The sequence below is a fragment of the Globicephala melas genome, chromosome 19, assembly GCF_963455315.2.
Source record: "Globicephala melas chromosome 19, mGloMel1.2, whole genome shotgun sequence".
Classification (NCBI taxonomy): domain Eukaryota; kingdom Metazoa; phylum Chordata; class Mammalia; order Artiodactyla; family Delphinidae; genus Globicephala; species Globicephala melas.
This window is the reverse complement of record NC_083332.1, coordinates 15,713,022-15,724,894: the sequence shown is the minus strand read 5'-3', so window position 1 is coordinate 15,724,894 and position 11,873 is coordinate 15,713,022. Positions and strand designations below refer to the sequence as shown.

Below are 11,873 nucleotides of genomic sequence, written 5' to 3'. Positions count from 1 at the left end.
TTACTTTTATTTTCCTATCTTTCGTCGCCTTGGAGGCCGCTCTCTTCCCGCGCCTGCAGTCCCAGAGAGGGGCGGGGCTGATAGGGCATTGCTAAGCGACAAAGATGCGCTCCGAGTGAGTCCGGTGACCGAGCAGAGCAGGCGGAATCGGCGAGGTAGCTGCGGGATGGACCGCAGGTGAGACCGATCCCTCTTCCGGGGATCACAAGGGGCCTGGGGAGGATCAAGGGTGAGAGCAACGCAGCCTAGGATCAGGTTTTCTAGGGTGCGGAGTCTCTCGTTCTCAACGGCACTGGAACTACAACTCCCAAGATGCTCCACAGCCTTAAGCGGCTCCCGCCTTGGACTTCACCGTCTCGGGGGTTCCATAGCGTCTTACGTTCCGCTAAGTGGCCCCGAGGGCTTTTTTTTTTTTTTTCCCTCTAACCTCGCAATTCTCAGGGGCATCTTGGGAATTAAGATTCTTAATTTTGAATCTGTCCCCAGACTCCCATGGGTGTTATTTTTGACCTTTCTTGCTTAGGCGGAGCCCAGTGACTATAGGGACTGTAATCCATCTACCCCTTTCTCCTCAGAGAGTGTCCCAAGGACTTATGGGAAATGTACAGTGATAAGGTTTAGCCCTTAACGTGAGCTCCACTTCAGAATCACCTGGGACACTGCGAAGAAGATGTATGTAGATGCCCAGCCCCCTTCCTGATATTCTGATTCTTTTGGTCTGCGGTGAGGATCACGCATCTGTAGTTTTAAAAGATTCCTCCTAGACTGGATCCACGGTTAAGAACCACCAATCAACAGTTCCTGGGTTCTTCTCTTTTGAGACTGCTCCAAGGGCTGGTGGGAATCGTGCGTCCAGTATCTTTATCTTGAGTGTGCAGTGGTGCTTCAAGGGAATTATAGTCCATCTCTTCCAGGAATCCATGGGAATCGTAGGGTGGTTGTGCCCTCTTACCGTTCTCCCATCCACCCCACCCACATACAGCCTCCCAGCAGGGCTGCAGTGACCTTGCTTTGCCTGCCAACCCCCCTCTCCCCTTGCAGCTTGCCAGTTTTCTCCACCCAAGACAGTACTTTGGGGGACGGCCCCCTGGGTCGAAGCCACTTCTGACCTGGCACCCCAAGATGAGGACACCCAACAGAGAGTGCTGTGTTCCAGCCCAGTAGCAAGGGAGTGACAACTAGAGGGAAGGAAGACATGATGAGAGATGGGGGTGAGAGATCAAAAGACAGTCCCTCCTCTTTTCCCTATGGCCCTACCCTTATCCTGTCCTCTACCACCTAAATCCCTCATCACAGCCCCAATCACTTTGAGTTGTTGCAATCGTGGGATGTTTCCTCCCCTCCGGACTGAGACTTCGTATGTGTCTTCGTTACCCTACAGGGATAACCCCTCAGCCTCACTTTTTCTTCTCCTCGTTTCCCCTATCTTAGACCCTGAGCTCATCCAGGTCCCAGAGATCCAGGCTCCCAGAGGCTCCCAGGGCTCTGGCCACAGGTCCCAAATCCCCTGAGCTGTTTGAGGAGTCCTGGCCATCCAGCTCAGGGACCTCTTCCCCACCCAGCACCACTGAGGGACAGATGAGAGCCTCTCCACCACTCACCGTGACTGACAGCGGGGACTCTGTGGTGGCCAAGTAAGTAGCAGTAGCCCTGGGGGAAAAGAAGGGTTTGGATCAGTGGGAGGGGGCAGACATCCCATAATATCACAGCCAGATCTGCACTTTTAGGACCACACTTCATGCATGTTAGCAAGCGATCTGGAGCGAGGTTCAAATCCAAGCTTCGTCACCAACTCTGTATATGATCCTGGCCTCAGTTTTCTCATCTGTAAATTGGAGATATTAATAGCGTGTATGCTCTAGGGCTGTTTTAAATTTTCAATGAGTTACTGTCCGTGCAGCATCTATAACAATGCCTGTCACATAGTGAGCACTTGGATTTGTAGGATCCAAGTTCAGCTGCTATAACATAGAGTCCCAAATTAATTGTGGCTTAAACAAGAGAGTACTTATTTCTTCCTCACCTAATAGTCCAGACAGAAACAACCAGGCCTGATATGGCAGCCCCTAATTGAGGTCTCAGAGACACAGTTTCCTTCTGTCTTGTCGCTCTCACTTCCCTAGGCTGTTACCCTTTCCTTCATGGCCCATAATGGCTCCCAGCCACATCCACTTTCCAGAATCACATCTCCTCGTACCTGTTGGTCAAGAACAGAGTTACATGGCCATAAAGCTACAAGGGCACCTGGTAAATGTATTTATAGAAGAGTGGCTATGTGCCCCGGATTATATCATCTTATATAATACTGCATTACTGGGGGACTTCCCTGGCGGTCCAGTGGTTAAGACTCCGCACTCCCAATGCAGGGGCCACAGGTTCAATCCCTGGTTGGGGAACTAAGATCCCACATGCCGCCAGCGCGGCAAACAAAACAAAACAAAACAAAACAAAATTGCATTACTCTATAAGAAAGGAGAACTGATGTTGAGGGACAACTCCCAAGTGCTGCTATGGAGTTAGGTAAACATTGGCTATTGTGATTATTATTGTTATTTTTAAATATTAGGCTCTCCTCATCCCACCCACCTTACAATTCTCTGATGCTCACAGGTACATAAACCGGTTCCGACAGGCTCAGCCCACAAGCCGAGAGGAACGCAAGTCTGCAGGCCCAACCCCAGCTGACTTTTGGTGGCTGTGGCCTGAATCACCAGACCCCAGCAGTCAGCTTGCAGCAGGTACCTGCTTCAGTCTCATCTACTCCTGGCCTATAACCTCTCCTGAGCGATACCCCCAGCAGCCACTCCTCCTGGCCCCCCCTAAATCAACTGGAGCTTCTCAACAGGAGCCAATGAACCAGAAGGAAGACGCAACACAGCAGTCCCGACTCGTGCCAAGGTGGCCAGCGCATCACAGACTATGGCCCCCCTTCAGGAAATAAAGCAGGTGACATCCCCATCCACTCCTTCCCCTACATGCCTGAACTGGCAGTACCCGCCCTGGGATAGAATTAGAGTCAACCCCCAATTCAAGGAAGTGTAAACAAAAAAGGAAGGTCTTGCTGGCTAATGCAATCAAGAAATCCAAAGGTAGCTGCTTTCAGGCATAGCTGAATCCAGGTGTTTGCACCATATTGGGAGGAACTTGACTCTCATGGCTCTCTGTTCCTCTTTGTTTGGCTCAACCTCAGGTAGGTTTTCCCCTCAAAATAGCTAAGATGGCCCCGTTAACTCTAGGCTTCTAATGTACTTGATCACTCCAGTGGAAAGAGAAGGCTTTTCCAATAGCTCCATCCTAAACCCCAGGGCTTACTCTCATTCGCTCATCTTTGAGCCAATCACTGTGAACCAGAGGACAGAACGTTATGACTAGCCAGGCCTGATCAGGAAGGCAGGGTCAACCCTTCTATAACAATGACTGCACTGAGGGATACGGATCCACAGAGGAAAACCTGGTCTCTCTTTCCTGAGGAGGAAGAGCAGATTCTAAGCCAGCATGTGAGGGCACCAGGTGGAATGTAGACCTGCATCCAGGCCCTCTGTCCCGAGCCCCTTTCCCAGTAGCCTTTGGGATGGGAACTGGCCTCTGACCCCTGTCACCTCACAGAGCCTCAACACGTGGAACTCATCCCTGCTGGACTTGGAGACACTGAGCCTGCAAAGCAGAGCTGCCAGGCTGCTCAAACGCAGGTGCCTCCCCCACCCCCATCACCCTCCCCACTCCTACCCCTCCAGGCTCGGGCCACTGCCTCTGAGACCCCCGTTGCCTCACTTATGCCTCTCCCTACAGCAAGGCCTCCATCTCTTCCTCCTCCTCCCTCAGCCCCAGCGATGCCGGCATCTCCTCATTCCCCGTCAGCTCTGATGGCCTCTCTCCCTTCTCCATGACCTTCACTCATGACTCCAGCAAGGGCTCTGACCCCAAGGCACGAGGTAGGTTCTGGGAGGCAAGGATGAGGGCAGTCTGGGTGCAAATCCCAGCCTTTCGACTTACCAGCTCTGTGACCTTGGACCTCTCTGGGCCTTGTTTCCGCAGCTGTAAAACAGGGGAAATAATTGTACTCCTCTGCTGTGGGTGTTGTGAGGATTAAATGAGTTGGTGAATACATGGAAAACCTAGCACGGCTCTGTTAACAGTAGCTATCAGGAGTATGCGTGTTCTCTCTCTGCATCCTGTCTGCAGTTCTGAACACGAAGCCCCAAAATCAGAAGGCTTTTTGCAAATTTGGCACCACAGCTGATTTGCCAGCAAAATTTGATGTAAACAATATGAAGAATATTCATATATCTATCTTATTTTATTGAGGTATAACTGATTTACAATATTATATTAGTTTCAGGTGTACAACATAGTAATTCAAAATTTTTACAGATTATACTCCATTTAAAGTTATTATAAAATATTGGCTATATTCCCTGTGCTCCACAATATTTCTTTGTTGCTTTTTATTTTATACATAGTAGTTTGTACCTCTTAGCCCCTGTCCCTATCCTGCCCCTCCTCTGCTTCCCTCTCCCCACTGGTAACCACTAGTTTGTTCCCTATATCTGTGAGTCAGTTTCTGTTTTGTTCTATTCATTCGTTTATTTTTTCAATTCTACATATAAGTGATAACATATGGTATTCACCTTTCACTGTCTGACTTATTTAACTAAGCATAATACCTTCCAGGTCCATCCATGTTGTTGCAAATGGTAGAATTTCATTCTTTTTAATGGATGAGTAGGATTCCATTGTATATATACACCACATCTTCTTTATCCATTTGTCTGTTGATGGACACTTACTTAGGTTGCTTCCATATGTTGACTATTGTAAATAATGCTGCTATGAACATTGGGGTGCATGTATCTTTTTGAATTACTGTTTTCATTTTCTTCAGATATAGACCCAGGAGTAGAATTGCTGGATCATATGGTAGTTCTATTTTTAGTTTTTTGAGGAACCGTCGTATTGTTTTCCACAGTGGCTGCACCAGTTTACATTCCCATAAACAGTGTACAGGGGTTCCCTTTTCTCCACATCTTCACCAACATTTGTTATTTGTGGTCTTTTCGATGATAGCCATTCTGACAGGTATGAGGTGATATCTCGTTGTGATTTTGATTTCCATTTCTCTGATGAGTAGCATTGTTGAGCATCTTTGAATGTGCCTGTTGGCCCTTCTGTATGTCTTCTTTGGAAAAATGTCTATTCTGGTCTTCTGCCCATCTTTTAATCAGGTCGTTTGTTTTTTGATGTTAAGTTGTATAAGCTGTTAATATATTTTGGTCATTAATCCCTTATCAGTCATACTGTTTGCAAATATTTTCTCCCATTCAGTAGGTTGTCTTTTTGTTTTGTTGATGGTTTCCTTTGCTGTACAAAAGCTTTTAAGTTTAATTAGGTCCCATTCATTTATTTTTGCTTTTGTTTCCTTTGCGTTAGGAAACAGATCTACAAAAATATTGCTATGATTTGTGTCAAAGAGTGTTCTATGCCTGTGTTTTCTTGTAGGAGTTTTATGGCTTCAGGTCTTACATTTAGGTCTTTAATCCATTTTGAGTTTCTTTTTGTATGAAGTGGGAGAATATATTCTAATCTCATTCTTTTACATGTAGCTGTCCAGTTTTCCCAGCACCACTGATTGAAGAAACTCTCTTTTCCCCATTGTATATTCTTGCTTCCTTTGTTGTAGATTAATTGATCATAAGTGTGTGGGTTTATTTCTGGGCTCTCTGTTCTATTCCATTGATCTACTTGTCTGTTTTTGTGCCAGTACCGTTCCGTTTTGATCACTGTAGCTTTGTAGTATAGTCTGAAGCCAGGGAGTAAATATTCATTCTCCTTTCTATGGATATATAACATTGAACCATATGAAATTTTTGTCTGTAAGTGAAAAATGGTTGAATAATGGCAATTTCATATTGTTCAACTAAATACCAATGTGTTTGAGTCTGGTGTACTGACCCAGACCCCTGTCAACACTGTACATACCATGTAACTTTGCTAAAACATGCAAACTGTTGAACTTGCAAATTTCTGCCCCCAAGATTTCAGAGATTGGATTAAGGACCTGGGTTACTGTTACGGTCATCGTTGTTACTCTGTGCCTAGGTCCTGGGATGCAGTGGTGCACGGGACAGATGCTTTCCATGTTTCACAGGACTCCCATGAGTGGGGACAGGCAAGCAGAGAGAACAGAGTGGTGTTTGTGCATGTTGTGTGATCCTGCCCAAGCACTCCCCTGTCTGATTCTTTGTTCCTTCTCTTCTTATTCACTTCTCCTCCTTGAGCCTCAGTTTCCTCATCTGTAAAATGGGGATAAAACTACTACCTACTTCATGAGTTGTCTTGCTGATTAAATGTATTCATTATTTCACATAACAAACATTGAATATCTGTTGTGTATGAAGCCTGTGAGCAGGATTGGGGATTCCTTAGTGAACCAACCATACATGGTCCCACCTTCATGGTCCTCACAGGATAGTGAGTGTGGGGTAGAGAATAGCTACATAACTCCACAAACAAATGTGAAATATAAGCAGAAATGAGGGCCATGCAGGAGAGAATTGCGATGCTGGGATGTCAGAGAAGGCCTTCCTGGAAGAGCTGCTATCTAAGTGGAGACCTGAATGATGCAGGTGGGGACAATAGCCCTCTAGCCTGTACAAAGGACCTGAGGTCGGAGGGAACACGATGCAGACAATGAACTAGGAAAAGCAAGAGCCAGGAGTAAGAGTAGTGTGGGATAAGGTGGAAGAGATTGGCAGGGGTCGGATTCCATGGGCTATGTAGGCATGTGAGGCATTTGGTCATAATCTACCGGGGAGCCACGGGAGAGTTCTGAGCAAGGAGGGCACGGGATCTTTATCGCTCCCTATGGCTGCTATCAACATCTAGAGAGAGACAGACTCTGGTAGTTTGGGTTGGGCCAGAGCCTGAGGAGCAGAGTAGAGGGGAGTGGCCAGGTCTGGAAGTAGAATCACAGTATATAGAAGGGAGAGAAGAAGAGGTCCCACATGATGCACCCCCCCCCCTTCTCGGTGCAGCGTTAGTAGGTGGGGCTTCCGAGAGATAATGGTAGCCATGCTAATCATAACTGACAAAATGATGCTCTGGGTGATAGGGAATGGTGTCTCTTTGCCCCACAGGACTGAGGACAGCCAGTGGCCCTGCCTTTAGTCACTGCTGTATTCCCAGCACAGGGCTGGGCACTGGGATGGAACACGATAAACAGTTCATTTTGCATTTATGCCACAAATACTGACACTAGGTCCTGTTCTTGACACTGAGGATATGATAATGGCCAGATAGACAAAAATTGCTGCCCTTGTGTAGCTGGCATTGTGGAGGGAGAGGTGAACAATAAATAAGCAGAGAAGTATGATATTTAGTAGTTAGAAGGTAATAAGTGCTAAGGAGAAAAATGGAACAGGAAAGAGGATGGAGAGTGGTAGGGCCGGGGTTGTTGCAGTTTTGAATAGGGTAGCCAGGGAAGGCTTCACTAAGAAGGTGGTACCTGGGAAAATACTGGAAAGACTTGGAGTGAACCCTGTGGTTACATGAACAAAGAGCCTTCCAGGCAGAGGAAACCACAAATGCAAAGACTTTTGCTTTTTATCAGGAGAGAGGTGCAGCCCGGGGAAGATTCTAACCCAGGAGCACCCTGATCTGACTCAGGTGTTCACAGGCTCCCTCTGGCTTCGGGTGGGGACAGTTTGGGAGGATAGGAAGAAGGGAAACCAGGGAGGAAGTTGCTCTGAGGTTGGCAGGTGAGGGAAGGAAAGTGGGGAGAAGTGGGCAGATTCTGGAGGATCCGCCTTGGTCACTGCTATAACCACCACGTCCAGAACAGTGCCTGGCAAATAGTAAGAGCTCAATAAATATTTGTTGATGAATGAAGAATTGAATGATGACAGGTTGAGAAGCCCATGAGGGCTCTCTTCTCTGATTCTGCCCCTTTCCCCACTTCCCAATCTGCAGGGGAGTTGGGACATTATCTGGAGAGCCTGTCTGAATAACCTTCTGGTACAGTCGAAGGGTGTGTGCTAGGCTGTCCTTGCTCATCCCCCCAGGCCCTGCCTTACCCCTCTTCCCTCTACTTACTCCACAGCAACCCCAGCACCTGCCCCCATCCCTACTCCATCCCCAGTCTCCTCCCGGGCACCCCTGCGGCAAGAGGATGACATTCTGTACCAGTGGCGGCAGCGGAGGAAGCTTGAACAGGCTCGAGGAAGCCAGGGTGATGGAACCTGGGTGCTGCCCCAGACCCCTGCCCTCACCCCTACGGTGAGATTCGGGAGGGAGGAGACTGAGGGGGCTGGAGCAGGGATCCTAAGGGAAGTTGGAGGAAGGCGGAGGCTGAGGGGATCTGAGGACCCTCTACCTTTTCTCTCCCTCTCAGGTCCCTATCCCCAACTGTCTACAGACCTCTCCTGCCCCTGCGGAGACCCTTGGTTCCCTGGGAACCCAGCCTAACTGCATCCCGCTTTGGGGCAGTGTGGCTCCACCTGGTCCCCGGGAAGCCTTCCACTTGGAGAGGCCTCCTATTCCCCCAGGGTTCTCTCCACATATCTTTTGGGGCCACAGCCCCCATGGATTCTTCTGGGCCCCGCAGCCCGGTTCCTGGGTATCTCTTGGGGCCATCCCTCCCACGGCCGCGGCCTCCACCCCAGCGCCCCCAGCCTCCACTCCTGCGCCTCCAGCCTCAACCACTGCGCCCTCTGCCTCCACTCCCGCGCCCCCTGCCGCCCCCCAGGGCCCGCCCACCCCTGCACCATGCAGCCCAGCCGAGCTCGAGAGGCAGAGCTCCAAGCCTCGAAGAAGCAGAGCCCAGCGCCGGGAGTCTGCTGGGCGAATCACGGAAGCGGACGAGGGCCCTGGCCCGCAACTCAGAGGCGCGCTGGGCCAAGTAGTGGCGGCTCGGCTGTTTCCGGACAGCCTGGAGGACACGCCCCCTCGCCAAGAGGGCCAGCCTCCGCCCGAGGCTGAATCTCAGAAAGTCAAGGCCACATGCCCTCAAACCGAGACTCGGTCCTCTCGTTCAGAGGTCACGGCCCCTCCATCTGAATCACGGTGTCCCCAGGCAGAGACCCCGCAGGATTGGTCTAAGGCCGAGTCTCGGAACGCCAAGGCCGTGCTCCCCCTAGTGGGATCGGTGCCTAGGAAGGACAAAGACACTTTCTTGGCTGACGTCGGGTGTAAGCCGCCCAAGGTCCGGCCTCATCCAGCTGAGGAGGCGGCCACTTGTGTTGAGGCCCCGCCCCGTCCATTCAAGGAGGGGGCTCTTGAAGTTGTGGCCACGCCCTCATCCGCTGATGGCCACGCCCCCTCAGAGGACGTCCTCGCCCAGGCTGCCAGACTTCTGCAGGCTGCGGAAGGTGAGCAGATGCGCACAGACGCACGTGGCTGCCCGGATCTGGATGGCAGTCCAGCACGCTACGAGTCCGGCCCCCTGAATCTCGCTCTTTTTCCCCCAGACTCCGACGGCAGCGAGTTCCAGGACGACCCTATACTGCAGGTGCTAAGGGTTCAAAGGGCGGAGCTGCGGCGGCAGAAAAGGTGACCATGCCAGGATTTAAGACACCCGGCCCCTGAATCCTCTGAGACTGCCGTTTGGTACCCACTTCTCCTGAGCCCCTTTCCCAGAACATACACAGCCCCAGACCCCAATCCTGAGCAAAACTTCAGCCTCTACTCCCCTGTCCTTTTTCCAGGAAAGTAGATGCCCAGATATCCCGCCTGCTGGGCCACACTGAAGACCCAGGGTCTTGGTCTCCTCCAGCCAGGTCGCCTCCCGGGTCCCCAAGGATGCAGCTGAGGAGGGAAGGAGACTCTCTTGAGGCCAGACGACTTTGAATTGTACAGATTCTATTTTTCCTAATACATTTTTTTTTTCAGGTTACTGGTTGTCTCTGAGAAAGAAGTTGTTTTGGAAAGTCCAAGGGTCATGCTAATTTAGGGAAATAGCTCCCATGCCCCACCTCCCCTCCACACACACCCTAGCTCTGCCCTGCCCCACCTCACCCTAGTTTCTGACCACTGAAGCAAAGTCTCTTCTGGTTTCATCCTCTGTGAGGGCAGGAGAGGGGTTCCGGGCAAGACTGGGACTCACCTTATCTGACCTTCAACTTAGGAGTGGATCCTCTTGTCTCAGATGAGACCAAAGGAACTGTCCCCTGGGTATGAAGCTTGTAGAGTCATCAGAGTGTTGGACAATGGTCAGGCCTCAGTCCACATCCTGCTTGACCCAGCAGCAGCATTTGGTGCTCTGATCCCCACCCCCTCCTTGAAGCACTTCTTTTCCTGGCTTCCAGAACCCCAGCCCTCTCCTCACCTCTCTGGTTGTGCCTCCTCATTGTGCCTCACACCTGTCACTTTAGTGTGTCCCAGGGCCCTGGCCTTGACTTTTCTATCTACAGTCAATCCCAGGTGCTCTCATCTGGCATCATGGGCTCTAAACCCCATCTCTTTTCTGATAGTCCACAAATTTCTATCTTCAGCCTAGAACCTCAGGTTCTTGTACCCTGCTACTTGCTCATCATCCACACAAAAAGGTCTAAGAGATGTCTCAAACTCCACAGATCTTAATCTTCCCCCTAAACCTGCTCCTCCCTCCCTGACTCTCAGCTCCAACCTTCTACTTGCTCAGTCAGAAGCCTCACAGCTGTCATTGACTCCTCTCGTTCCCTCACACCCACAGTCAGTTGACCAGCAAGTTCTATCATCTCTACCTTTAAAATCTCTCCAGAATTTAACCCTGCCTTTCTCCCCATTCCACTGCCCCACCCCAGTCTAGGCTATCGTCACCTGTCCGGACTATTGTGAAAAACCTATTGTTTTATCTGTGACTACTTTGACACATTTCCCATCAAAAAAGTAGAGTCTATGTCCCTTCTTGAAACTGGGTTGAACTTTGTGACTGCCTCCACAAATAAAATGCAGAGGAAGTGATATTACTTTAACTTTCTAAATTGGATTAGAAAAGATGATATAATTTCCACCTGTTTTTCTCCCAGTCTCTCTTCTCTCTCCATCTCTCCCCGTCCCCCTCCTTTTGGAGCCCTGGGATGCCATATTAAAAGTCCAGTTGCCATCCTGGATAAGGATTTTGACTACAAAGGTGTCAAAATTCAGTGAAATTTATGAATTGCATGGTATGTAAGGTTTACCTCAAAAGAAAAATAAATATTGAACTCCAATGAAGCATATGCATGCTGAAGTATTTAGAAGACAGTATACAATGTTTTTAATTTATTTTGAAATGCATCCAAAAATTAGATTAATGGATGAATAGAGTAATAGGTAGATGTGAGATAAAGCAAATATAGTAAAATGCTAATGGTAGGATCTAAGTGGTGGGTATGTGGGTGTAAAATTGTTCAGCTTTGCTGTATGTTAGAAAATTTTTATAATAAAATGTTGGAGAATATATGATCAGGATTATTTTGATATTTGTATTTACAAAAAAAGAGAAGATAGGATAGATTTCTGTAAAAAGTAGCTCTGTATGTCACAGACATGGTAAATACTTGTTTTCAGTCTTTTTGAACAAACCATACATTTAAATAAAATCAAAAGAAGGAAATAGCTGCTTAGATATAAGGAGAAAAAAAGATGTTTATAGTAGCAGAATCTGATCTTGGGGGGTGAGTGGGACCTAGAAATTTTCCTGAGGAAGTTATATTTGAGCTGAGACAGGTAGGAATTAATAACTAACAAAGGGCCATCCTAATTGCTATTTTGGGTTACAAGCCACCCCAAAACTTAGTGGCATAAAACAATCATTTTATTATGCTCATGGATTCTGTGAGTCGGAAATTTGGACGGGGCACAGTTGGGGACAGTTTGTCTCTTCTCCATGATGTCTAGGGGTTCAGCTGGGAAGACAA

General features: G+C 48.8%; 1 protein-coding gene across 4 annotated transcripts; it reads left to right on the top strand.

Moving 5' to 3' along the window:
* The first annotated feature begins 75 nt into the window (after positions 1-75).
* PROSER3 (proline and serine rich 3) lies at positions 76-11,413 on the top strand. Of its 4 annotated transcripts, none has more exons than XM_060288745.2 (10): positions 76-177; positions 1,432-1,634; positions 2,611-2,738; positions 2,846-2,946; positions 3,607-3,689; positions 3,790-3,932; positions 8,096-8,271; positions 8,387-9,362; positions 9,462-9,543; positions 9,699-11,413. In XM_060288745.2, the coding sequence occupies exons 2-10, from the start codon at positions 1,579-1,581 to the stop codon at positions 9,838-9,840; spliced, it is 1,887 nt and encodes a 628-aa protein (XP_060144728.1). In that variant the 5' UTR covers positions 76-177; positions 1,432-1,578; the 3' UTR covers positions 9,841-11,413. The 4 variants fall into 4 exon arrangements, with proteins under 4 accessions (XP_060144728.1, XP_060144727.1, XP_069900256.1 ...); XM_060288744.2 differs by lacking the exon at positions 76-177 and adding an exon at positions 1,071-1,211 and having other exon boundaries at positions 3,823-3,932; XM_070044155.1 differs by lacking the exon at positions 76-177 and adding an exon at positions 1,071-1,211.
* The last annotated feature ends 460 nt before the right edge of the window (positions 11,414-11,873 follow it).